Source organism: Coturnix japonica, chromosome 8 (genome assembly GCF_001577835.2).
Source record: "Coturnix japonica isolate 7356 chromosome 8, Coturnix japonica 2.1, whole genome shotgun sequence".
NCBI lineage: Eukaryota > Metazoa > Chordata > Aves > Galliformes > Phasianidae > Coturnix > Coturnix japonica.
The window spans coordinates 12,325,300-12,352,631 of record NC_029523.1 but is presented as its reverse complement, the minus strand read 5'-3'; the positions used below and the strand labels follow the sequence as shown (position 1 = coordinate 12,352,631).

The following is a 27,332-nucleotide window of genomic DNA, read 5'->3' as shown; positions in this document are numbered from 1 at the left end:
TAAGCTCCAATAAAAGATCGGAATTTGTGTTCAGAATCTCACATTCCCCTGTTGCTACGTAATGAAACTGATCTGTTTCCCAGAGCAAATGGTTTGCTCCTGAGCTAATGAATCTCTGCTGTTGTCACAGCCATGGCAGCACCGTGTCTGTTCACTCCCTGCCCTGAAAAAATGTTCTTCTGGCCTCAACGCTTCTGTTGAGATTCACACTTAAAGTTACATTACTGTTAATAGAAAACTAGAGCGGGTTTCATATGATTTGATGGTCACTGATTTGGTGTAATCACGTGAAGATTCAATTTCATGTACATAATTCTCCATCAGAAAGGCAGCAACCTGAGCTGAAAATATAGATTTTAATAATTATTTCACTTTTGAAGCTTGTTTTAGATTCCTGTACTACTTATGAAATAGCTGTGCCAGAAATTGAAGATTACCATTGTTTAGTGAGATAAATTTCTTCTGTTTTCTTTCTGATGCTTTTCCTCTAGCTAAATAAATCCATCACTGAATTTGCTGGTAAAAGGAATATTTCTTGGACAGAACACGGCAAGAAAGATTGCTTGGGAGATTCTCCCACTAATCAGGATAAAATGAAATCTGATGGATTAGGAGCATCTGGACATGCATCGAGCACCAATAGAAACGCTGCTAATAAGACTTCAAAGCACGAGGATGTAAAGGCAAAAGACGGCAAGAAAACAGTTTCCAAGATTAATAAAGATTTAAAACCTGGGGAAAAAGCAGCTTCACCAAAGGCTAGAGCTGTCATAAAAACAAAAATAGAAAATAATGGAAACGCAAAGGCTGAAAGTGTGCTTGCCAAGCAAGATGCTGAAAAGACATCGTCTTCAAGTGGACAAAAAAGTTCAGGAAGTGTCAAAGGATTAAAGAACCATGAAGGAAAAACAGCAGGTGCCAGACCTAAAGTGCTGGCAGTAAGCTCAGGTGTGCCTGTCAAAACAAAGCCACTAAAGAAAACCACTGGGAAGGAATCTCCATCCACAGCAACTGCAGCAGGAACACCCAGCAAGTTAACAAACTCCAGCACAGATATCCACACTGCTGCTGCCAGTGAACAGACAGAAGAATCCAAAGAGGAAAAAATGGCAGAAGAAGGAAAAAAACATACTGGTAATTTGTATATGTATACATTTATTTTTTTTAACCCAAAAAAGTCTTGAGTTGTCCCAGGCCAGCCAGGCACTGACAAACTTAATGGGGAAGCCTTACAAGAAAACTATAGATTGATGAAGTCCCCTTCTTCCCATGTAAATGAACATTAGCTCCAGAAAACAGCATAATATTACAATAGTTTACTAGTCAGCATATTATTAGTATACTAGTAGAATATTAATTTAATAGACTTTGCTTTTTAGAAAGTCTGGCCTCAACTGATATCCATTTAAAATGTTGCAAGTTTTACAGGTTTAGCGATCAGTCTGATTTTCAATTTCTGACCTTCACATACTAGATCATTTTTTCAGTGATACACATTGCATTTTATCTGATAATTAACTTTGCATTTACTTTACAACAGTGATAACGAAGCCTTCTCTGAAGACACCAAATGGAGTCGCCAACAAAAAAAAAAAGGCTGATCTTGAAGTTACTGTCACAACAAGCAGGTTTGTTACAAATCAGCACGGTGGGCTTTGTTGGTGCATGTGTGCTCATGAAATGGTATTTTTTCAGTTGAACTATTACATTTGCTATTAAGTCAACCTGTTCGTTTTACCCTGAGAATATTTCAGAATGACTGTCTGTTACATTACTAACAAGATATTGCATTAATGATTGGGGTATTTTGCTAATGAAAAACTGGCTTGGTTTTTCTACTCGATTTTTTTCATGCTAATTGTTTGAACATTGTTATAGGTCATTCATCATTCTGCACACTGGAATAGTTAATGACTACACAAGGTGCTGTAAAATTGTAATTTCGGGGATAGCTTAGACAGAGCTGCAAAAACACTAGACAGGAAGAAGTTCAAAGCCTTTGAAATATTACACTGGTCATTTGTAATGTGATATATATATCATATATATATATATATGCACATATATAGGTGAATGTGCATCTTTCAAAAAAAAATTACACCTTCTAGGTTGGATTTTCAGTGGTTTTATATATGCGTATAGAATTAAATACAGACACTGCTTGTTTAAATACAATCAAATTTTGCTAATCTTTAGCTTGAAGATAACGCAGATGATTTCTTTGCAGTCTAACAAAAAAACCAGCTGGAAAAGTGTCCAGTGAACAAAATGCACAAGCTGTCCTAAAGAAAAAAGGGAATGGAAGTAGCAGCGCTGCAACACAGAAGGCTCAGGACACACCTACCCATTCTCCCAAGAGCCAAGGTATAGTTTCATACTGCAATGAAACAGCCCTCTGTTTGTGTTTCCTCATTTTATTGTGGGAATTGGCAAAATCCTGTGAGCAGTTCTGCCTTATTTCACTTTTGATGACAGCCCTAACCAGGGCAGTGTATCCAGGTGTCAATTTAAAAACATTTAAAGAGACAGACTTCAGTTCTGCTTGTTTTCTTCTGCTTGTTTAATCTGCTTTGCAGAGCCTTTTACTTGCAGTTACCTTGCACCACTGCACTTAGACATAGGATTGTGTTCAACCAAAATCTGTAGGTCAAGCATTTATAATAAGCACAGAAGATCAGGACTGCAGACAACTTCCATGAAGTGTCAGTTTACATCACCCTTTTTTTGCTGATGCCTCCCAGCAGTCACTCTACTGACACTGACCTGCCCCCAACTAATTTCAAGCACAAGTGTGGGAAATGACTCTATAGAGCACAGAGAGGAAACTCAGCAGTACAGAGATGCAAAGCACGCAGGATGGAGCTGCTCTTAATCTCATTTGAAGCTGGCACTCGCCAACAGGGGTAGGAAAGTGTGTTCAGGTTACATTCTTTTATGCATTATGATACAGAAAACACAAGTCCTGTCAGTTTCTGGTTATTAGAGATCTTGCAGCATTGTCAAGGCAGAGCAGGGATATTAGTTCTGCTTTTCTAATCACATTATAACTAATGAAATTATTTTCTGCCTACTTTCATTTCCTCTACAACATAAATTAAATACAGTACTCATCACTTCCTGTGCTAAAATGCTGTGCATGTACAGTGTTTTTATCCCTATCAGAGAGCTGCTGCTTTCTGCTCCAGTGATGGCTTCTTCAGTAACAGGTCAAATTCTGTTAAGTCTACAAAGTGCTTTAGTTCCAAAGATGGTATATTAAATACAAGATGCTATTTTCATCTTGTATTTATATTTCTTTTCTATAAGTGCATTAACAAGCTTTCAATTCCTTAGTTGTACGCAAACCTGAATAACCTGCTTCTCAACACAAATACAAGTATAAATTCAGTGCATAAATGTTGACTAAAATGTACAATCTTAATTTATAAATTTATTTCACTGTTTGCTAGGAACTGTGGGGGAGTCACCAAACTCACTGAAGTCAGGAGTGTCTCCAAAACATAATGAAGAAAGAAATGTGGCACAACATCTGGTTCAGACAACAGCCCCAGAGAAACATGCTTCAGCCAAGAAGAAGAGTGTTAAGCCATCACAGACACCTGTAGCAAAAACCACTGCAAAAATAGTGACGCCCAAACCTCAAGCTCTGTCAAAGCACGGTGAAATAAACAATAAAGACCCAAAGCCAAAAACAGCTGGGCAACCTGTATTAAAGTCTCAGTCCTCTACCCCAAAACATTCGAGGACCGAGTCTCCTGTTGTCCAGAAGAATACACACAACTCTGAGCACAGAAGTCCAGGACAGAAACTTGGAAAAAACACAGCTGATGTGACAACTGTTAAGCCTCATGACAGCAGTGTATGCAGTTCTGCAAAGCAAAGTGAAGGTCTGAAATCTGTGATGGGAGGTAGCAAAGAAGATGAGCTCTTGGCATCTTGTCAACCTGATAAACAAAAATTATTGGATCCTGAAGATGGAGAATGCAAAATACAATCAAAATCTCCTCTAGTTACGGCAGAAACAGTTTCTAAATTGCATGTTTCACTGCAAAATGAAATGGAAGCAAGAGAAATCTGTGGGGATCAGGCTGAAATTACTGAGAATAAAGACAGAAATGTAGCTGATAATACTGCTGAATTTTCCTGTCATGCACAGTCCACCAGTGATGGATATTCAGACTTTTCCGAGGAAACAAATCAAAACTCTGCTACTTCAGAAGAATTGGTAGAACAGCCAAAAGCAAAAGAAGTCTGTGTGGGACAGAGTGATCAATTAAGTACTGATACGGATCTTAACCATGGTGAAAATATTTTACCAAGCTTTTCCAAAGGGATAACTAATAAAGAGGATGTAACGTCACCTGCTCAGATTCACATGGAGGGATTTCATCCAGCTGATGAGTCAAGTGGTACATCAGCCTCACCTGAATTCAAAACAGTTGCAGATATAGATGAAATTTCAAAACATTCCATGGAACAAATAAGAGACAAATGTTCACATAATTACATAGAGTCTATTGGTCCCCCAGAAATTCCAGAAAACCATGAAAATGCAGAAATTCCCTTTGTGGACCACTGGAATACTGGTACACTAGATCCAAAAGAGAGTCCTGAATCAGATACTGGCAGCGCAACTACATCCTCTGATGATATAAAACCAAGATCAGAAGATTATGATGCTGGAGGCTCTCAAGATGATGAAGGATCCAACGAGAGAGGAATTTCTAAATGCAGCACTATGTTATGCCATGATTTTCTTGGAAGAAGCAGCAGTGACACCAGTACACCTGAAGAACTAAAAATCTATGACAGCAGCCTTAGAATAGAAGTGAAAATGAAAAAAGAAGGCTCTGATCTCTTCCGCGTTAATTCAACAAGTGATGATGAGATACCGAGAAAAAAACCTGAAATTTGGTCTCATCAAGAAAGCGCAAGAAACAGTACCAGAGAAACTGAGAGTTCTACTTTTGGCAATGCACAGTTTACTCAGGAAGCAGACCAAGTTTCATCTTCTGCTGATGAAACAGAAGATGACAGATCTGAACCAGAAAACGTTGCAGGAAACATTCTTTCATCAAATGTTCCTCCTCAGCAGTTCCAAGGAATTGATAATTTAGCTTTTGAAGATGCAACAGAAAACGCTACTGCAAGTCAAGAGTTTTCTAAAACTAAAAGTTTTAAACGATCTGTTTTACTTTCAGTAGATGAATGTGAAGAATTGGGATCTGATGATAGAGTGGAAACTCACACTTCACGCCAGCATTCAATAGACTCTCTTACTCCTTCAGATGTATTTGATAGTGTTTCTCAGGAGCACCATGGAAAGACTTTTTATTCAAGATACTCATTGGAAATTGAAGATGGATTCTTGGATTGCAAACAGCCTAAGGATCAAGACAACAGAATGGATGAAAGTTCTCTCCAACATCTTCATGGTACTGAAATCCCAGGGAAGGAGGATAAAGGTACTTCAAAGACTGAACAAAACTGTGCAGAGGAAGTACACTCAGCAGCTAGTCCTTGTCCAGGGGAAAATGAAAAAGTAAACACAAAGAATGAAGTGGGTATTGAGTTTCAGCAGTGCAATAAATACTTAGACAATGATGCAAAATCTCAAGAAAGACCATGTCATCTGAATCTTCATCAAAGAGAAACTAATGCTGATGTGCAAAAGAGCAACTCTGCAAAACCTGTAGAAGCCAGTAAGAATCAGATACTGACTCAGGAAGGCCAAGTGAGAGACAGTCAACCAGCACCTACTGAATACGCTAATACTGATTTACTTCCAGGTAATGTACAGAAATAGAAACATTCAGTCATTCAAAAGCAAATTACTAGGGAAATCTCTGGCAATTTGTCTGGGATTGAATCCTGAACTGAAGTAATTTTGGCTAAAATTACATTAAATTTAAATATTTTTAAGTATTTCACTTTGGTACAGAATGATTGTCTGTCCGAAATATCCGTAAATACTGTGCTGCTCAATGAGAAATGTTGAAAGAAATATTAATGTAATACTAAAAGAAAGATTGGATGCAGATTTCTGTACTTATTTTTGATCCAATCTAACATTGACAGCATCTGATGGAAACTTAGTATTTGTTTTGTCTGCTTGACAACATATAGTATGTCTGAATGGGATGTGCAATAACTATAGTAATAACCTTAACTAAAGCGCACTGAACTGTTTACCTAAACAGCTATATGCATTACTGCTGTAATTTATTTATATATTTTACATAAATTTGGATCCTTCTCCCACTGAATATAACTATTTGCCATATACATCAGTGGGAGCAGGTTTGGATTCTGACTTAGAGCTTTTGAGATGTCTACAATTCTAAATTTTACCAGTAAAAGCTTATTTCCTAAGATAGAGATTATACTTAGAACTGATGCTTATACAAAGAAACGTTCTTATTTGTTTCGTGTGGCTAGATGGAATACTTGTCTAGTTGTTTTGTGTTTCGTCTTCTTTATACCAGTAACTCAGTCTGTTTATCTCATCAAAAATATACAATAGTGTTATCAGCTATTGTGTATTCAAGAGTAATGAAAAACTGATGATGATCAATGCTCAGCCAGACTACATAAAAAGAAGACATTAGAAGCTGTACTATTTTCTTTTTTGAAGTTTGCTTGCCCTTGCCTGCAGCTGCCCTTGCATGTGCAATGTAGAAGTAAGCCTGTGGATAAACTATTTTGCTTTTAGTTCTTTTTATAAGCTGACATGGCTTAAGTCACCATACAGTAATCATTCTCTATTAATTCGCTCCATGCACCTCCTGGTCTAAATTTAATTTATGTGGTCAATGAGAAATTTCATGTGCATTAAATGTGTATTTACATTGTCATTTTCTGTATCAGAAACTTAATTATGGAGGTTATTGTTAATTACCAGTGGTGATTGCTGCTTTAACTTAATTTATAAACCATACTTTGTTTTTTATATAGAAAATAAATGCCTAAAATTTTGTCAATTTTGTATAACCCTCCATCATTCCCTTTATAACCCAGTTGGATTATCTTTCCTGAGTTAAATTTTGCTCTACACAGCCCTTGAGGGGAGGATCATCTGCAATTTTTACATTGTACAGTATTGTGAATTATTTCAGGAGACATAGATGATTATGACACAATGGCACAAACCTGCATGTATGAGCATCGTCCTTCAAAAACCCTTTCTCCAATATATGAGATGGATGTTGGAGAAGCAATTGAGCAGAGGATGGATTCAGAAACAGCAGATCTTGATGTGGATTTTGAAGATCAGCAGTTTGCAGAACAGGACTGGACACTTCTCAGGCAACTGTTATCTGAGCAGGACTCCAACATAGGCTTCAAAAACTCTGTTCCTGAAGACCTTAACTTAGCACAATGTCTAATCAATCAGACGCTGTTTCTGGCACGAGATGGATCAAATCCTCAGGGTACATCACAAATTGACACATTCAGTAGGTGGACTGAACTAATGTCTCCACTTGATGATTCTTCAGCAAGCATTACAGTGGCAAGCTTTTCATCTGAAGACTGTTCTTCCCCTCAGGGGGAATGGACAATTCTTGAACTGGAAACTCATCATTAAGGTGATCAAATGTTTGCAACTAACTCCAACCCATTCCCCAAATCTATTTTTGATGTGTTGTTTCCATACGGTGAAATACTGCATCAGTCAAGAACAAGCAATTCTTGGTACTGAGGCAATCTTTCTGATATAATGAGGTAAATACGTTAATTTATAATTTAGATTTAATTGCAAGTACAGAAATTTTTCAAGACTTAACCGTATGTCTTTTCTAAAATGAACTTTGAGCATGTATTTTCTAGAATTGTTAGAAAAATTAGATGATGTGAAAGAAGGATCTTGGTTTCCTCTCTAACTTTTATGTTCCTTTTGGCCACTTAATACGCTCATTGAGCAAGAGCTTAAGCATAACTGCACCTTTAGTAGAGTTACTGCCTCCTTTTTGCCCTCCCTCTACATGGTGACTTCATTTTACAACAATAAAGATTCAGAATGGTTGTGTCAAAAGGTCATATGTGCCAACACTGCTTTTAATACTAGAAACATATTTTTGTTTGCAGGAAAGGTTTCAATAGGAATCCTGTTTGGGCTTATTGAATATGAACAGCTTGTTTCATCTGTTGCTGCCAGATTTCGTATTTTATTACTTGTTTGCTTTGTTTACAAGTTTCTAATAATTTTTAATGTAATTTCCTTTAAATAGAAGGATTCAAAGGGTCTGTGCTAGAGGAAGGGCATTGTTTCTTGAAAATGTACTTAAATATTTTTTAATGGCATAGTAGATTAATTCAGAGTTGGGAGAATGCTGCTCCTGTTTGAAAACCAGCATGTCTGATACTTGTAGAAGTACACACTTCAGGTCCTAGTAGAAATTACCTGGTCTGGTGACTCTTGTCTTTCACACAGCTGAAAACCTGAAGTACTCTATCTCCTCTTAGTCACCAGGAGGAAAAGTGCCTTCATAAAGCCATATGGCAGTAAAAGGCTACTAATGTTTAACTAATGTTAAAACCGTTTTAAGATAAATGCACAACATGTGCTGACTACAACTGCTGGTAATAAGGTCAGTTTTGCAAGCTTTTGTGTAACTCTAACAGTGCACCTTAATTTTGTTTAGGAACTTCATTTATTTTTGTTCTTGGTCAGAAACTCTCAGCTGTGTCAAAATATGACTAAAGACATCATAACTCGTCTTACCTTGGGATTTGACATAATAAAGAGCTCTAAGGCAAAACATCTACTCTAGAATGCCACTTTGTTGCACTTCTGATACAGAAGCAAAAGTGATGTTTTCCACAAATTAATTGGAGGAGGAAATAAGGTCATTCTTTAACATCAAGAAAACAGGGGAAAAAACATCCATTTTCTGTTTGACAACGGACTTAAAAATCCATGGAAGAAAGATATTCAATATGAAAAGAAAAACCTTCCTCCTACTGTTCATTTAACCACTCACTGAATTGAAAAGTAACTGACAACTAGCACACAAAGCTTCATATTTGTTATACTGGAATACAATCATGTTATAGGGGTGTGGGTGGGTTTTGTTTGTATTTACTTTTTCAGCTGTAGTATGAAATTTAAGTCAGATTCCCTCTGACGTTGGTGCTATTCCTGCAATACTTTTGCAGTAGAGCAATGCTGAAGATTTGGTGAATTGTTCAGTTGATATATATGCAAGAACAGAATTTAGCTTCCCACAGCCACACAGTCTCTGTAAAAGTAGCAGGAAGAGAAAGCTGTATTGTTTTTAATTCATACTACCAGACTGCCTGTGAGCCTTAATCAGACCAGTATCCCACTGGCTAGACACTGTACAAACACAGAATGAAAGCAAGGTCTTCCTCGGAGTGGTTATAATCCAAGTTAAGACAAAAGATTTAAGAAAAACAACTTAGATGGAAAAGCAAAATCAGAGTCAATATTTGCCCACCTAATTAGCAATGGTTTCAGCACACCATCAGCTTGAATATAGAGGAAAAGTATTCATTATGGGAAGGGAAAATTGGAGGTTAAGATTTGAAGACCAGATAATGAGGGACAAATGCTTGAAAACTTAATACACAGCAATGAAAGTAAATGGTAAGAGCTCCCAGTGAGCTGCACAGTAAGGACAGGGTATGTACATCTGATGAAACGGCTGAGGGAAATCAGTGATAATAAAGAAGAGACAGCATAGTCAAAGCTAGTGCTGAGGATTTCTCATGGCAGTAGTATTTTACATGAATCAGAGCAGTAAAATCGCTTTTGTCAAAACCTAAGATGAGAAAGGTACAGACAAACAGAAATACTGACAACTTACATAAAATCCAGCTTTGTGTGGATAAGGATGTCTGTGCCTTACAAGGAATTAAGAAGCTGAGAAATTCAAAAAACAGGACTTAGAAACTAGACTTTACAACGATGACCCTGGATGTGTCTATCCTGAATGACATTTTACCAAGTGAAAAACAACTGTTTAACCATTTTTAAACATTTAACATACATGCACATATTAAGTTTAAAACAGGCTATACCTTCAAAAGGTGATGTCAGTAGGTGTAATTGGTGTAATTACCATTCTTGCTAGGAAAGGAAGAGTCCAGATGGCACTGGAAAAGCTGTTTTGATCATTTTTACATGTCACTGCTAGCAAAATTGTATATGTGCAGCAAATCACATGTTGAAAAGCAAAAGCTGAGGCTGAAGACTGAAAGCAATAAGAAAATTGGAGGTTCTTCCATATGATTTGCTCAAGACAAAGTTAGGGAAGATAAGGAAAGCATCAAAGATGGGACAGGAATCAAATGAAGAAGGGATAGCAGTGTTGAGGTGGGGTAAGAAAATGTTCCTAGGTATGATTAAAAGGAGATTCTGGCTTCCTTCAAAAGAGTGTCCATTGGAAAGAATATGAGAGAATATTAGGAAGAGAACTCTAAAAAGCGATATGTAACAGTTGCAAAACACAACAGTTAACGTATTTACCTTGGGTTTTAAAGGCGTGAGATATTACATTCATAAAGTATAGCAAAAGAATTCAGTATACAAACACAGTGATTAAAGGAAACAGTTACTTTAGATAAAGATGTGCACATTATAATAAAATCTGAGTATTGTTGAAAAAGATTAGTGACAAAGTTCAAGAAGTATGGCTTGCTGGCAATACTTTTTAACTTCTGGGTAATGTGACTTGACTGTACATGTTTCATACAGTTATTCCACATTTTTCTTTGCAAGGTATTAGATCTGTTTCAAAACAATACTGAATTCCCAGTGTTATTACTGGGAGGAGCTACTGGGCAAGGAGCTTCCCACTTTCCTCACACGCACGCTGCCCGCTGTATGAGTTCCCTAACATTGTCTTTCTTTCAGGAAGTAAATTAACAAAAAATTAAAGCTAATTACAGATTGCAGGAGAGATTTTAAAACTATGAATATACGTCATCTGCAAAGTAATTGCTCGCATGCTCATTCTACTTTGTTTCAGAAAATCTAAACCATTGCATGAAGGAAGTAAGAACTGCTGTTATGTTGTTCACCTGCTGCTCAGAACTAAGATGTTTGAATAGACAGTTTTGCTACCAATAACATCAAAGGAAAAGCTGCTGTTGACCTCAGCTGAAGCAGGTACAGGACATGTCTATATTAACTGCATGTACTAGAAATGCTACTTTTCTAATATATGTATCTCACACTCCTGTGACTTTTATTCTATCTTACTATTGTAGATGTGACAAATTGCAGCTAGAAAGACTTCAATTTAGGAGTCATAATTGTATGTATTCTGTTAATATTTCATGACTGGAGTGATTTAACATTTGTACAATGATAGATGACATCCTTGCCAGGACTATGCAGGAACCAAGGACGAAAGACAGAAGCAGCAGTCCTGCTGGAACGGAGGACTCCATGGAAACAGGCTTTTAGATTTGAAAATCCAATACAGATACAAACTTTAACCTCTTGTAGCAAATCCTTAGTGGTTTCTGCCCATACCTTTTGAACACAAGCTACAGAGACTGTTTTTGAAAAATAAGCCATACTGTGCTCAGTTTTGGAAATAATTAAATAAATAGATAAAACTCACTGCTCCAATCACTTAAAATGAAGTTTCCTATCAGCAACTGCTACATAGGTTTAAGAAAACAAAACCTGCTGCAGAAGGAAGATTATTTACATTAAAAGAGCTCTTTATTTAAAATAATAACAGTAAAATACTGGTCTCTATTTCTTTTAACCTTTGATAACTATTAAGCTATACAGAGCATGCATGCACAGGCACATCTGTTTATTCTTGCATTTGCCTTTCCCTTTATACTTGCTGTGTAATCACCTGCCCTGTATAGTCAATTAGGCCACAGTTCTTCAAATATAAGTGAATGCGCTTCAACGTTTGCAGACCGGCTTTCAGGTTAACATTCACTTCTCAGAAAGGGTAATGGAACTGGCACTGGGGGCATGCAAAGTGCATATTCATGTTATTATGTGTTACTCAACTTAATGAGGCTCTAATCCTGATCAGCCATCTGGAAGCAGTTAAAGTATGAGATAATTAATAATGGAAAGCTATTAAGTTGCTTCCTTAATCTTGATTTACTGCTGGAGTTGCCAGCTCAGAAGACCATTCAGTTGGAGAAAGCAAAGTTGTGAAATATAACATTTTGCGTTATTAGCAACAGAAGATGTATTGCACCATGAAACACAAATACTGACCAAATCTTCAAGAACTGAAGCTTCAGTACTTGGGACAAGAGGACCAAAACCTCAGAAACTACACACAGTTAGCAAGGATATTAACAGCCAAAATAGCTTTTGCATGTTAGCAGAAGGTGACTTAAGCAGAGAGTGAGTGAATACTTGGATCAATCAGACTCGCATCTACAAACTCAGGGGCTGACCCAATTACTCAGGCAATTCATCAGATCTTATATTAATGCACACAAGAAAATGGGACACTGACATTTTCTCAGTTTTCACTGAAGGTAGCATGAGCGGTATCAGATCTGTATTTATAAGGATCAGGATATTTTAAAGTACCTGAACAGAAAGATGGATAACCAGACTATCAATCTGGCTTATATATCAACTCAAAACTGAGCTGATTAAGAGTGTAACAAATGACTCAAGTTCACATCCTCATACCTGCAATCTTTACTTAGTCCTCTGGCACCCTGGGTTCACTCTAATCAAACAGATGTGCGATTATCTCAAACATGTGCTTAGTGAGATCATTTCTGTTCTTCACATTTTTATATCACCCCCTTTGAACATGGCATGCCATCCTGCATCTCCATAGAGTATCATGCTTAAGATTAACATACTGGACAGACCAGATGCAGTGTAGGTAGCATCAAAACTTTGTTACCTCCATAGAATGAGGTAGTTTTCACACCCATGAATGTAAGACCCACCTCTAAGTGAAATTTTCTGCCTGTGAGAAAATCCCTGCCTATATCTCTGTGGTAGAGCAAGAAATTAAAATTCCTGGTTTTTGGACTATCATACTCCAGTAATTTAGACTAATCTTATATGTGAGTAGTAGGATGCAGTTAGAGAAAAGTTCTGAGTCACTACCTGCAGTCCATGGCATTAAAATCCTTCTTATATTTTAACCATTCCATCTTTGGAAGAGTAAGGGGCATGTTAAGTTCTCAGACTGAATGAATGCTTGCATGTTTTTAACTTGCTTGCTTTCTAAACATCAATTAGCTGGGGCCCACGTAACCACATTTCCAAGTGATTCCTTGTGAGCCCATTCTTCTGTTTCCAGAATCACTGTAGGGTTGCATAGCTCCACAAGCTTTCTTCCCCATGCTACATATTGGAGATTCTTAGTTGATTTATGTATGACAGACGGAAACAATAAATCCTATGTGTAATTTAAATGCTGAGTCATTGTACTTACTGAGTGTGTGGGCTGCTGCCAATATTAATCTCTAGCTTTGTAAACTGAGAAAAAAAAAAAAAAAGTTACTTTCTTTTTCTATCCATTCAATGGGCCTTTGGATCCACCTTCCTTCCTCTCCCCCCGCCACCCCTTCCCCAACATTCAGCAGGGAAATAACTACTTTATCTTTGATCCTATCAGAAGAGAACAAAACAGATGATGAATGTGAAGATGAAAAAAAAAGTCCTCTTTAATATCCATAGAAGAGGCCTTTGCAACTGCCCAACAAAGCTGATATCAAAAGGTGCTGATTCAGAACGTGCAGGAATGTGCAGAGAAACATCAATTTCATAAGAAATGTTGCCCTGTCATAAATGAGTTATTAATCCAAACACTTAAGCCATTATCTTCATCATATGGGAGTTCCAATCCCCAAATCTTTCTATTACTGCCTAAGACAGGTTCTCAGATGTGCACCTATGCAGACACATGGAAAAGGAACGCTCTTGAGAGTTAAAGGTAGGGCCAGCAGAACATCAGAGATCATCATAGCAGCAATAACTGTAAGTGACTGAGACCAACTCCTGTTCTTTACCATAAAAGAGCAGCATAAAAATCACAGAATTTTAGAGGTTGGAAGGGGCCTCTAGAGACCATCTAGTCCAACCCCTCCCCACCCCCCCAAAGTCAGCAAATCCTTTCATTTAAAACTATTTTGCTTGCTACTTGATTTGTTATTAGAATTCAAACCAATGCACTGCTCAAACCCTCAAGATTAAGATTCCAAAGCTGTAGAGGAACAGAAGGCCCTTCAAAACATCAGATACTCACACTCAGCACTGAATTAGGACAGCTATGACAGCAAAGCAGAATTTAGATCTTAATATCAGGCAGCTGATAGAACGCTCTGCAGAATCTTCCAGACCCAGCTCTATTCATATGGCCTCCTTAGATAGAAGGAACCATCTGCATTCACATTCCAACGCTACGGCAAAATCCACATTCCAAAATGAAACCAAGTCAGCCCACATAGAAATACTGATAGAAAAAAAATAAAAAATAGAAAAACTGGGGACTGGGAATGACTGCTGAATATGTATTCTGGACTTTTTTTTATATAGTTACTATAAAGCTACTTACACTAATTCTAGTTATCCTAGTGGTAAAAGTTAATCCTACTGCTAAAAGGACAAAATTCCTCTGAATTACTCGATTCTGCTGTGTGTAAAAACACAACACAACGCGTACAGGATGAGTCTCAGGCAGAAGTCAGGCACCAGGAAGGAGAAAGCCAAGTCACACAGTCAGACTGAGGTCACACAGCATCGTTAAACACAACTCGGTCCCTCCCAGCATTGATCCCTGCCCAGATCCCAGCATCGCGCTGCCCAACACTTCGGGCTGAACTGCCAGGCAAAAACAGGCTCTGCTCCTCACTGATCATTCACAGCCTCATTCCTATTTCAACTGCACGCTCTTGTCAGATGCAGTGTCAGGCAAAAATACACGGAATTTTTGCATGTTTTAAAACAACATCTGCAGTCAAAACACCAACAGGAAGCAGTTTCCATTAAATCTAAGTGTTTTTTCCTCATTATTCACCTGCTTGTGGCCGCAGCGCCCCCTGCCGGCGGGCAGCGCGACACCCCGACCCCGAGGGCGGGAAGCTCGAGATCCCCGTGTGCTGCCCGGCAGCGCGGCGCTCCGTGAGCCACAACTATTCGGGCCTCAGGGCTCACACCTGTGCCGGGCACCAGGTTTGTCCTACGAGCTCCTCGGAGCGGAGCAGCACGAGGCCCGGAGCACAGCAGCTCTGCTCAGCGCACCGCGTGCTTTGGGTGTGCGGCTGTGCCCTGCCAGTTTTTTGGGGGGTGGGGGGGCGCCTCAGGCACCGGAGCTCCTCAGGAATGCTGCCTCAAAGTCGTTTATTCGTTCTGAACATCCGTCCCCATTACTCCCTTAGATGCGAATTTGTTTAAAGGCCCATATAGATGTTTAGTTTCCACGTTACATAAGCAGTTCAGCAGTAGCTACCTACAGGCATCTTAGAGAGTTGGATTCTGCCTCAGACTGGATCCAATCTGACCCATAGATATTGGTACCTTAACCATTCTATCGCCTCAACCAACAAATTATCACTTTCTTTCTTCATTACTTTCTTTTATTTTGTTATCCTTGTGGGGTATGCTCTGTTTTTTCAAACATGGCAGCTGTAGACAAAGAAACAAAGGGGGAAAAAAGGTCTGCTTACCTTTGGAAGGCCTCAGGTGAGCAGGGAACTCCAGCAAGAGATGCCTTCACCTCCACTGCCAGCCCTTACATGAGATCTGTGCAGGGATGGATCCTGGCCCCACTCCTTGCAGTCACTCAGGTGCACTGCACACAGCTGAGCTGCCCTGGGTTGGCCCTGCCTTCCACCAGGTGCTCAATCACTGCTCCAAGCCGTGACTTTGCATTTCTGCTGCAGAATCACAGCTGACGTTTCCTCAGAGAGCCATTAAACCCGTGAAGATGGCAGACAACAGCAAGCAGGAGCAGTCAAAATGGGTAACAACAGTCATTATGAGCGCAGGCCTGCAGGTATGATGCCGTTTGCCAAGAGTAGTGGTCAGAGCATAGAAACACTGGAATCAATGTTATGTTCTGTACATGCAAGCACTGTATGCAATGTCAACCAGTGTTCTTTAAGCACAAAGCAGTAACATTATCTGAAGTTGTTTCTACTATAACATTTATAGTTTTTTGGTGCTTTTTTTCCCCTAGCTACTTCTGTACATATTTAGCACTCCTGCTGTTTGCTATTTCGAGTTGCACTGCTCCAGGCTTGTCCTCCTGACTCACTGTTTTTGCGTAGTACTGATGCTGCTTTCAGGGACTGCTATAAATAATTCTATCAGGGATGTTTTTAATTTTCTGATCTTCTTCCTAAATGCTTTATTTTCTACACTAGTGCGTCAATGTTGGGATGAATTATTACTCAGTAAACGTGTAGTTCAGCTTAAAATAGCCTTACAGACAGTGATTTATATTTATATCTGTTAATTTCAATTCCCCAGCATAGTGAAAGGGGCTGTCAAGGAGCTGATAATTAGTTCCTGCAGCTGAGGCTAATTTCATGCCAGCTTGAGAGAATTTAGAGGCTGAGGGCTTTGGCTCACTATCAAGGATAGCTTGCATGAGCTTGGCTAACAAGGTCACTGCTCTATCTTTGCTGTACAAATAGATGAGTGGTATTGAAGTCATTCTTGAATTGTCTCAGTTTAAAGCCTGTTTATTGCGAGATGACAGCCTGCAAACTGTTCCAGTTTGGCAACTGTTTCAAGAGCAACATTATCTGTAATGGTGAGAGGTACCTGAGGGTAGGGATCACATCAGCTACACCAGCCTAAATGCCTCTTAGCTATAAGCATTAGTGTGGACTGCCAGGGAGCAAAGATACAGAAACAGCTGAAGTATAAGTTGAAGATCTTTTAATAAGACATTGTTTTTATCAATTTTGGTTAGTTTTGCATTGTGAGCTTCCTTTTCTACCCATGTAACTTTCCTTTTCTTAAGGCTGTTTCACATTTGTGTACTAAATAATTCCCTCTCAGTAGTGGCTCCAAAACAGAGAAATATTCCAAAACTGTGGTTCCATCTCATAAGCAGCTGTCACTGAGCATTCCCAGTCCATACAAATGCAAAGAGTGAATTTTATGGTAACTGCCTCCTTCAGGGTTCACTCGCTATCTGGACTTTATATCTTCTACTAAATCGCTAGAACACTCTTAATGTCAGGTTGCCTTCATCTTTAAACATTTTATTAGCTAAAAAGGAGTCGGTTCAATCTTCAGAATGTGTGGGTTTGAGCAGCTTTTGCAGAGCGTGCTGCAAAGTGCTTTTTGCAGGCTGAAATATAAATCCAAACCCACTCCATTCCTCAAATGATTACACTGCACAGCGCACTGTTCTAGTTTACTGGATTGTGTTCTGTCAAAAACCTTTAATGAAAATCACTTCCTATACAAATCTTCTGAAACATCTTCCAAATGAAATGCTGACATCAACGAGAATAATGCAGCCTAATTAACGGGAGCCTTAGAAATACACCATTCTACATTCCTCGCTTCTACAAATCAAAATTCTACCAAAAAAAAATTCTTAAGCGATGATGCTGAAGTTCTCCTGTAACTATTAAATGTTTTTAGAATATTTCATCTAATCTGTTGGCTGAAAATAACCTGTTAACATTTATTTAGAATCACGAAATCTCCACAATTCTACAGAGGCAACAACATCGAGTTCGATATTCAGAATCAGTGGAAATGGGTTCCGTGATTTTTTCCCTTTCTGGTACAGTATTTTGTTTTTAAATTCCTAAACTCTAATGAGGCACAAGATCAGGCTCTGTCATAAGCTGTGCTGAACTGAATAAAAGCTGCCGTGTTGGAGTGTCATGCAGTATTGAAAGGAGAAGTGAATGCATGTATGTTAGAGGCTGCAATAGAGAATTTAATGGATTAAATGTTGCCATTGGTCTCTATATTGTATTTGAGGATTCAGAAAATTCTTCTTATAAATGAGTGTGTTGAATGCCACTTAAACATAAGATGGCCATCAAGATATTTAGTATTTGGAGCTGTAAATACAATAGAGAGCCTTAGCTTTAATTATCCAAGTTGAATGTACAGACCTGGTGGTAAAAAGGGAGATGAGAAAATGATTCTTGGAGCTGTTTTGATTAGGAAATTACTGAAACTTCAAACATCAAATATAACCCATCCTTTCCAGAGCAGAGGATGCTTTAGACAGCCCACTGAGATCCTTAACCTGAAGCTTTCCTGAACTGTAAGGACTAACAAGGCATTGACTGGCCCAGTCTTTTGTGTCTCCTGCTGCTGAACCTCCTACACTTATGCCTTAACTTTGAACTTAACTTTGTTGATGGGGTTATAATTTAATTTTTCACGATAGACATTTTAGTTCAGTTTGAAGATGTTGCAGGTGTATTTGCTTATCTTACTTCTAAATCAGAACTGCTGAAGTCTGCAGTCAGTCTGCATTTGTTCTAAGTTCATTCCACACAGCAGATTCTTGTTCCTGAAACACGTGCTTACAAAGGCATTCAGATGTCTACACTTTAAGTGAATTGAATACTTTTTTTTTCTCTTAATGTTATGATAGAAAATAACATCTGAATTATTTGTAGTTTGATCTTAAATTTCCTAGTAATTACTGGCTAAATGTCATGATTGCATTAAACTGTCAAGATGCATGAATTCATTCACTTTTTTTTCTATTATTGTTCTACCCTTTCAAATTAATGCTTGAATAAGAATTGCTTCCTGATTGGGGTATTTGTAGTGAGAAGGTTTAATCACACTGCTAACACAAATTCATATCAATTTCAACAGGTGTTGCATTTATTCTGGCAGACATTCAAGACTTGCTCGTGAGAGGGGAAGAGCAGCTTTTAGAAAGAATTCAGAAGTTTATAAACATACATCGCAATAGCTTTCTGGTTTTATCAGCTGCTCTCCATGGACCACAGGAATGGAATGTAACGTTTAGGATTCAGAGAAGGTATTATTTCAACATCCAACTTTCTACTGCTAGGAAGAAATGAAGTTTAAATGTTTACTCAGCAGTCTGGGATTCAGTTGAATTTTATTTTGTTCATACACTGGAAAATTAGCCAAAGAATATGTTTATTAATGGAAAATGAAGAGAATGTTAAGTGAATCTATCTGATATGATATGTAACAAAAGGTGTGTGTGTCCCCCAAGAAAAAAACAAACAAAACTAAAAAAGAAAGAACCATCCTTCCCATCTCCTTAGGCCCCTGTAATCTTTTTCAAGTTTTTCTCTCACACTGGAAAATGAGGCAATTTTCTTTAACTATTTTATCCTAGTTCTGGCAGCACGTTTTCATGGTAAATTCAAAATAGATCAAGTAAGTTTTATTCATATGAAGAGGTTTTGTTGTAAATAATAGATTATTTACCAGGTTTTAAAATCTCTTCACTTGGAAGAGTCTGTTATACTGAGCTAAAACAGTGGAAAAAAAAAAAACTGAAAATGTGCACTTTTCAGTATATAGCTGTTCATAATGGATATTAGATTCTGTTCTATACTTCCATTCAAAACCATTTTCCAGTAGGTACAGTAATCTTTGCTGCAGCTGATTGTCACTCCTGACATCAAAGTGACTATTCTAATGGAGTCTTTGATCTTTACCTCCTTGAAACTAACACCAGTTTCATTACATCCAGGGCACGTTGCCAAGTGCTGAGTATATGGGACAAAATGTAGGAAATCTATTATCTATTTGCAAAAATTCCATACATTTTCATGAGAGTTCTTAAAAGCATTGCCATCATTCAGCAAGAACATATTTTTCAGCTGATGGTAATGCTAATGTTCAATCTATATTTCAATCGGTCCTATATGTCTGTTGACCAGTAATAAATGTGATGTTTTGAAAACACATTCCCTTTAGCAACTCAGTAATTTTACTTAAAAATATTAGTTTATCACCACAGGCCACACCATCTTGATGATGGCAGGGCACAATGATATCTTAGATACACGCGCTTTATTACTAGCTGGCAGCTAGGAGTTTGGGCACTGTAGGTAGATCAGTTTTTTTACTTCTTTTTAATCAATTTTTTAATCCTCTGATTAAATTATGTAGACTTGGACATTCTAATAAAATCGTTAGTGTTATCCCATTATTTGAATGTACGGACTGTTATATTTGGACAGTATGCTACAAAGATGTATTTCAAACTTGGAGCTATTTTAAGCATAATATTTTTAGATCCTTTCCTGTGTTTTGTTTCTCATGGAAGAAATAAAGGTATTTTTACTGCCACTTTGAAAACGGTCTTCAACAACACAACAGAAGTGTGTTTTGTTCTCCCTGAACATACACGCTCTTAAGAAATTAAGACTGACTGTCTGTCAAGGAGTCCTAGAAACAAAAAAAGCCCTTCAGAAACCCCACCTGAACAAATGGTGTAGAGATGGGATACATAGGTACAAAAACAGCCAGAATTTACCTGCTGCCTTCAAAGATAAAAGCAATCTTACTCAGCTGAAGATGAAAGCAACCTATGGTACAGATAAAGAAGTTGTTTACATTATGTGGGAATGTTTTTTGAGTTTCGTGGCATAATTAAATGTGAACTTTGAAAGTAACCTTAATTTATTTTGATGTGTAGATTCCTGGGAAGCAATTTACGTGTTATACCAGTTCATAATACTGCTGAAACTGTTAAGTTGATGCTAACTATAGCTAAGGTAAGCCTAGTTAAATATGATTAAAACCTCAGAAATTCAGAAGTATTTTAATTTGGAAAACATTAGTTTTTCCTTAATGGATCTTTTTGCAACATATTGACTACAATCATAGAATCATTTAAGTTGGAAGGGACCTTTAAAGATGACCCAGTTCCAACACACTGCTCTGGGCAGGGCTGCTAGATACCTAGATTTTGATATACCTAGATTTACCTGTGCCCGTGACATAGTCCAAACCTACCACACCAATGCCTGGACAAGTACTATCTAGATAAGCACACGCAAGGCTGTTGGGAGTAGTTATGTTAGGGCTTGTCCTACAGCTAAAGAGAGACTAAGCATTCATTTTTCAGATAGTGAACGTGTCCTACTCATAATATTTTTCTTTCCTTTAAGATGAATTCCAAGCCACGTCCAGATGATGTTTCTCAGAAAATGGCAATGACAAAAGCCCACATAATAGAAAATAGTCCAGTCTGGAAGATGCTTCAGGAGTACCAGCAGTTGCATAGTAATTAATTTAGTGTGGAGTTTTATTCATAAATAAATTTAAATAAATTATAGCAGCTATACTTTAAACAATATATAGAATGTTCTTAAAATATACTCTTGCGTTTAAAAAAACTATATATACAATTTACGCATTTGAAACAAATTTATATTAAACAACTATACAGTGAAAAATAGTATACATTGTGCCCCGTATGTTTTCTAACAAAATAAAAATGTAGCTTAACTGCACTAAAGAGAAGTCATCCTGACATTTGGTTTGATTTGGAACCTATGCATTCATCTGTTCATAATAATATATCAAATTATGTAATAATTCTTAAGGAAAACTTTATCATCAGAGATAACGATCACCAAAACAATTTCAAGATACAGGTTTCCTGTGTTCAAGCAGTTGTGTATTAAGCCTTATGCAGTGTGTTTTTAAACACAAGTTTTATCTGTTCTTTTACCGAGTTTTAATACCTTACTTGGCTCAGGGCTGATGTTTAAACCCGGTCTGAAACTTGGTTTGGTTTGCCTTTATGTATTAACTATAGCTTATAGACCTGTTTGTAAATATAGAAGCTTGTTTGTCAATATTAAAAAGTACTAATAAAAATAACTACTCCTTTAACAGTGCTTTTTAGTTCCTGGCTCTCCAGGTTACTTTATAAAAATCTTCATCAGACAACAACTTATCTAAAATATTTTGAAAATGAACAGAACAAGAAATGCACAGTCACACATTCTTACCACAGCACAACACAAAAACATCTTGTAGATTTACTTCCTATACTTCAGCAAAAACATCAGGTTCTGAAGGTGAACACTTTAGTAAACAAACCATCTGTGATCACAGACAAAAACAGCAAAATAAGTTTTTTTTTAAAAAAATGACAAAAAAAACCAGCAACACACATATGAAGAGCAGGATTTGCAGTTTTTCTAGAGGCCACTCTATGCTACTCTCTAAAGGCTGGTATAGGCCTCTTTTCAATTCAAGACTAATGATCAAAATGATCGTTCAAAAAGTACATTAACTCAGATATTCCAGTTGACCTATATATTTCCATCCATTACAGCTTTTACTTTCACTTCAATGAGCTCTTCTACTCGAGCTAGAACGCTTTCTATTAAATCAAATGTGAAGAGAGCTGAGTGTAAAACCTGAAATGACAAAAGAATTATGGTTATTTTTATTAGAAAAATGGATTATTTGTTGACTGTACATGTACGTTTGGCTCCAAATTGAAAAATCTAAATACTTTTGGAACGGCAAACTCACCTGAAGTTGCATTTCCGTGGTCATGGCAGGCATCTTTTCCCCACTGACCGTCAAAGAACAAATTGTGTTAGAACTGTCTGCCTCTGTAGAAGAAAAGAACCAGACATCAGGCTGCTGTTCCACCTAATTTTTAGAATCAAAACAACTTGCAACTTATTAGTATTTATGGATAGTAATTGTTAAATCAGAAGCATAAAGACTGAACAAACACTGAAAAGGAAAAGTACTGAACTTTGAGGACTGCTATCTCTGCCATTTCTATATGATTTATAACTACATTAGCAAACAGGCAGTATTTGTAAACTTGAAACAACTTATATTGCTAAAATTCTCCTTAAAAGGAAATATATAATCTGGTTGGCTTTTTAGATACATGTTTAATACTTTCACATCCAGAGACATATGAGATGACAGACTTAACTTTATCCAGAAAGTGGTTTGCATGTTTCTCTGTTCCTGACAGACTACTTACAGCAGACAAAACTACAAGGGTAGATCCCAAAATTGAGGGGAATACTTCAACTTTCAGACTACATACTTGGAATGTAACGTAACGCTTACAAAGATTATACGCTGGGGAGAAAGACTAAACCATTTATTTTAATGAGGTAGGTATCTCCTCTTGAACTCAGATCTCTGTGCTTTGTTAAAGTATAGGGACATGTAAGAAACTAAAGTGAACCAGGAAGCTTTTTCTTTAAAAGGACTTCCTTTAGAAAGATATCCACAGGTTATCTTCAGAAAAAATCCCTTCCCTCTGCCTTGTACTTACACAGTTTATAACAACACATAAGGATGCAACTAGGAGCAAAAAGCCGTACTGACATTTCTAGCAGCAGAAGTAATTTCCTTGGGCTGTCTTAATTATACTGGAGACCACAAAGGGACAGAGGATCTGACATACACAGAGTTGGCCTACAGCAGCTATAGCTTTCATTCCCTTAGGAATGGGTCTGCTTAGCCCTGAGCAGAATTTGATTCTATGTGTCAGATAAAAAAGATCCAGAAGGTAATCCTTTGGGATTTAAGACACTACCTATTTGCTGTGTGAATTATTTCTTCTCTTGTTAGCCTCCCCACACCTACTATGAAACCTAAGGGCTATATATTCACAGAGAGACTTAGATCAAAAGCATAAACACAGAACAAGGTTTGAATGTCTTCATGTGACATTTCTGTCCAGTTTCTGTAAGGTTTACAAATGTGAGGAGAGATAAACAAGCTCAGATTTTTCTAGTTATGAAAAGTACTAGCATCAAATATAGCAACTGCTGAAATATTATGGGAAACCTGGAATAAAATCAATACTTAAGTAAAAATAGGTATTTATAGTGCATTCACCGCTTCTTTAATTCAAAGATTTCTGAACATGAACAATGCTAAGCAAAAAAACGAAACACCACAACGAACCTCTCCTGTTTTCTTTCTTATTCTTTATTTCTGCCTCGTAGTGAGCTTTGGACATATTCAGTCCAACATGCAGCGGTTTTAAGAAGTTTTTCTCAATCTTGGCAATCGCAGTCCACACACCAGTCTATTCAAAGAGAACAGCACAGAGAAGGTTTTTGCAAGTTATTTTTAATGAAGTAACTCAATGCTAAGTTTTCAAGCAGAGTTTTTTTGACTAGTCTTTAATACATAAACTTTTGTAGTGGGAAGGAATAAAATATTATACATTCATTTAAGCACACACAGCATGGTGATAGTTTAAAAACATTTGAATTAACACTCCTGAATTAACAGTGCATTGTAATGACAACTGAAAGCTGTGGTAAATGTCATGCTCTTCAAATATAAAACTATTGTCTGTACACTGCAGTTAAAGAAGCACTGTCAAAATGTTACTAGTTACGGTGCTAAGCCCAACTCTATACTCTCAACTGTCACAGTGAATTACACCCTACTACTACATAGGAACTACAATGTACTTACTTTAAAGGTCTCATTACCTATTGTTTTTAGAACATGTACCAAACATGGACCATATTCCAATCTCCCTTAAAACACACATAAAAGTATTAAATATATGCTTGCTGCAGCATTCAATTTTTTTTTTATGTTGTACCTACATTGCTACTACCCACTAACAAGAGTTCAGATTTGTCACCGGTTCTGCTGCACCAGAAATCTGGAATTTGCAAGCAAGTGATGACCCTCATAAAGGCTTTACGACCTAGAGATATTGTCTTCCCAACCACTGTCTTCACTATACACATGTATATAAATTTCAGATAGAAATATAAAGTGTATATAAACACATGCATTTAATCAAAAATGAGCATTAAGTGTTTTACTAGAGTTAAGATTTTAATGAAATCCCTAGGGAATCATATACATATATTTTAAAATCTGTTACACTGTACTGTAACTCAATGTACGCTCTATACTCATTTATGCCCTTCGGTGCAGTAGCCAAAGTGACACACAAACCACCTCTCCAGTTTGGGATGGCTGAAAAGAGTTGCTAATAATGGTGCTCAGGAAGGAAGCGATATGAGGGAAAGCTGCTCAAAAGTAAGGCTGTTCAATGTTACACAGCATGAGAGGAAAACTCTGCTCTGGTTCCTCATAAGCTTGCAGTTACAAAACTGCTGTAGAAGGAAACATAATGCAGTCTTTGTGTCTTTAGATACGGGAGTCATTTAAATGACTCCTCTCCTCAGGCAGGATCACAAAAGGGCAGGGTAAAAGATGATGAAAATTAGAATTCTCAATGTTAAATGGTACTGTTGACTACAAGGCACAATTCAAGACATTCTAATCAAATAAGACCAATAATTACTTCCACATTAATGGTATTAAAATGAAGAAATAACTACCCAGAAAAAAATCTGATTTTCTTCTTGATTCATGAAAGTGCTTGTTATGCAGCAATCAAAACACGTGAACTGAGATGAGATGAATTATTTACTTTGTGTTCCGTTTGCACTGTCTGAAGGGAGCCAAAGGGGAAGTCTGTAAGAACTGTCATGACTTAAATTTAAGGGAAAACTTCAGTAAAGTTGATGTTATTTTCTCCTCAATCCATAATGACATTCTGTACGCCAAACACTAGATGGTAGTTGCAGCAATTGTGTATGCTACTATGTATAGAGTTTTAATAGCTGAAGATGAATTCTTTCTTTGCTGACAATGCTATGTGTGTATATGAAGTACGGTACACTGTAATGGGGACATAAGTTAAAATCTCTCCAAACATCTGAGAAACTGATGCAGTCTGTATCTACTTAACTAAATAACATAAGAAACACAAAACTGAAAGCTATTTTTACTGTTCATTTTCCTGATGCTTTTAGTAATCAGTATCAACCATATTATTATCTTGTATTCACAGAAGCCAATGTACTCTAAAAGTGGATCACGATTTTTCCAGTATTTTAGGAGAAAATGAGATGCCAAAGTCAATTAGCCCAAACCATAAAGTCAACAGACTGGGGAAAAACAACAGCTTACCCTGGGATAACTATCTCCTGGTTAGAATATTTGTCTGACCATGCCATTGCTTACTGACTTCAGGAAATGCTTTACTGCACTTTAATAAAAGGATTAGCTTCTTTACTGTAGTAGTTAAGTACGAATGCAATCAAATTTCATCAGAATGAAACAAAATATCACACATCTCCAAATATTGCTAGAATACCAACTCTGGATTAGTGACCATTTTGGAGAGTAATGTAAAAACTGTATCTATGAACAGAGAATAACAGTGTTCATGTGAATTCTGCTCAGTCTGTAACTAATCAAGAAATCAATAATTTTCACACCAATTTGTACTTACTTGATTATCACTTTCACAATCCTTAATGACTAAATATCTCAGTAGATTTAGTGATGCCATAATCCTGTGAAATAAAAATATACTACTGATCACTTAAACTGCAGATATTCATTAAAGGGATAATAACTTATATTGTCCCTTAGCCAGAAACCCTAAAATATCCATTGGTTCAAAATGAAGCCACACTCATCTGCTGAGCAGTATGGCTTAATCAAGAGCACAGCACCTTCCCCATTACAAGAGAAGATGTCACTTTGCACGTAAGATTAAAACTAACAGCTGACTGGAGGGGCAATAATTGTGAGGGAAGGGGTTTCCTCTAAGAGAATCCCATTACAAAGTACTTGTGACATTCATCACTGGTAATTCACTGATGATTTGCAACTAATATGACAGCGGGTTTTTCAAAATTATTTTATTGAATTTTTACATGCTTTTTATATATACTTTTTCTCTTACCATACTTTTTAGCAAAAACCATTTCTTCCACATAAATATCATTTGCTGTAAGTTACACTGAATGATTTTTACACCCCCAAAGAAACACAGCACACTTCTTTTGTTCCTAACTTGTTGAAGTTATTCTCCTGCTTCTGCAGAAAGATGTAACAAACCATACATTCCTGAGGGAACGCTTTACCAATCAGCTCTGTAACCTGACATCAGACCTTCTGTTCTTAGGGAACAGAGAAGGAATTCCTTTCTTATTCTCAACATCAATATAATAGTACTGTAACATTTTTTCTCTGCAGCATTACTTGAAAGGATGGGATAAATAGGTGATTGTTTACATCTCTATTTCAAAAAATCTAAAACACACTGATGTTTTCACTTAGTTAGTTACATGATGGTATACCTCTCACTGTAGCAAGGTAGGCTGAAGACTTCTATGTGATTAAAAAACAGAAACCCCTAACTGTGATTACAACTCACCTATCTGAGTATTGCAGAAGGTCTGTCTCAGCACCTTCAGGAAGCAAAAGCACTAAATCTAGAAGGGAGATGAGGTGATGTCCTGTAAACCAAACGTTGTCGTGTGCTTTCTGAAAAATGATACAAAAAGTTTATCTGAGTATGTAATTTAAACCTAAAATTGAGATATTC

At 37.2% G+C, this 27,332-nt stretch overlaps 3 protein-coding genes across 5 annotated transcripts in view; 2 read left to right on the top strand and 1 right to left on the bottom strand.

Moving 5' to 3' along the window:
- Window positions 1-13,389, top strand: part of BTBD8 (BTB domain containing 8) — a 31,884-nt gene extending 18,495 nt beyond the window's left edge. For both annotated transcript variants that reach the window (XM_015870374.2, XM_015870375.2), the window contains exons 14-18: window positions 492-1,134; window positions 1,541-1,628; window positions 2,228-2,364; window positions 3,450-5,789; window positions 7,116-13,389. In XM_015870374.2, coding sequence (XP_015725860.1) covers window positions 492-1,134; window positions 1,541-1,628; window positions 2,228-2,364; window positions 3,450-5,789; window positions 7,116-7,585 — 3,678 coding nt within the window. In that variant the 3' untranslated portion in view covers window positions 7,586-13,389. The remainder of the gene's footprint in view (window positions 1-491; window positions 1,135-1,540; window positions 1,629-2,227; window positions 2,365-3,449; window positions 5,790-7,115) is intronic.
- Window positions 13,390-15,064: 1,675 nt separating this feature from the next.
- On the top strand, window positions 15,065-22,051 carry C8H1orf146 (chromosome 8 C1orf146 homolog). Its single transcript, XM_015870364.2, has 6 exons — window positions 15,065-15,148; window positions 15,859-15,971; window positions 17,630-17,723; window positions 18,785-18,953; window positions 20,595-20,673; window positions 21,070-22,051. Exons 2-6 carry the CDS (start codon window positions 15,903-15,905, stop codon window positions 21,190-21,192), a joined length of 534 nt encoding a protein of 177 aa, XP_015725850.1. The 5' UTR covers window positions 15,065-15,148; window positions 15,859-15,902; the 3' UTR covers window positions 21,193-22,051.
- Window positions 21,160-27,332, bottom strand: part of GLMN (glomulin, FKBP associated protein) — a 70,949-nt gene continuing 64,776 nt past the window's right edge. For both annotated transcript variants that reach the window (XM_015870362.2, XM_015870361.2), the window contains exons 15-19: window positions 27,162-27,271; window positions 26,229-26,292; window positions 23,861-23,984; window positions 22,451-22,533; window positions 21,160-22,332 (exon numbers count right to left, since the gene is read on the bottom strand). In XM_015870362.2, the coding sequence (XP_015725848.1) occupies window positions 22,225-22,332; window positions 22,451-22,533; window positions 23,861-23,984; window positions 26,229-26,292; window positions 27,162-27,271 (489 nt within the window). In that variant the 3' untranslated portion in view covers window positions 21,160-22,224. The remainder of the gene's footprint in view (window positions 22,333-22,450; window positions 22,534-23,860; window positions 23,985-26,228; window positions 26,293-27,161; window positions 27,272-27,332) is intronic.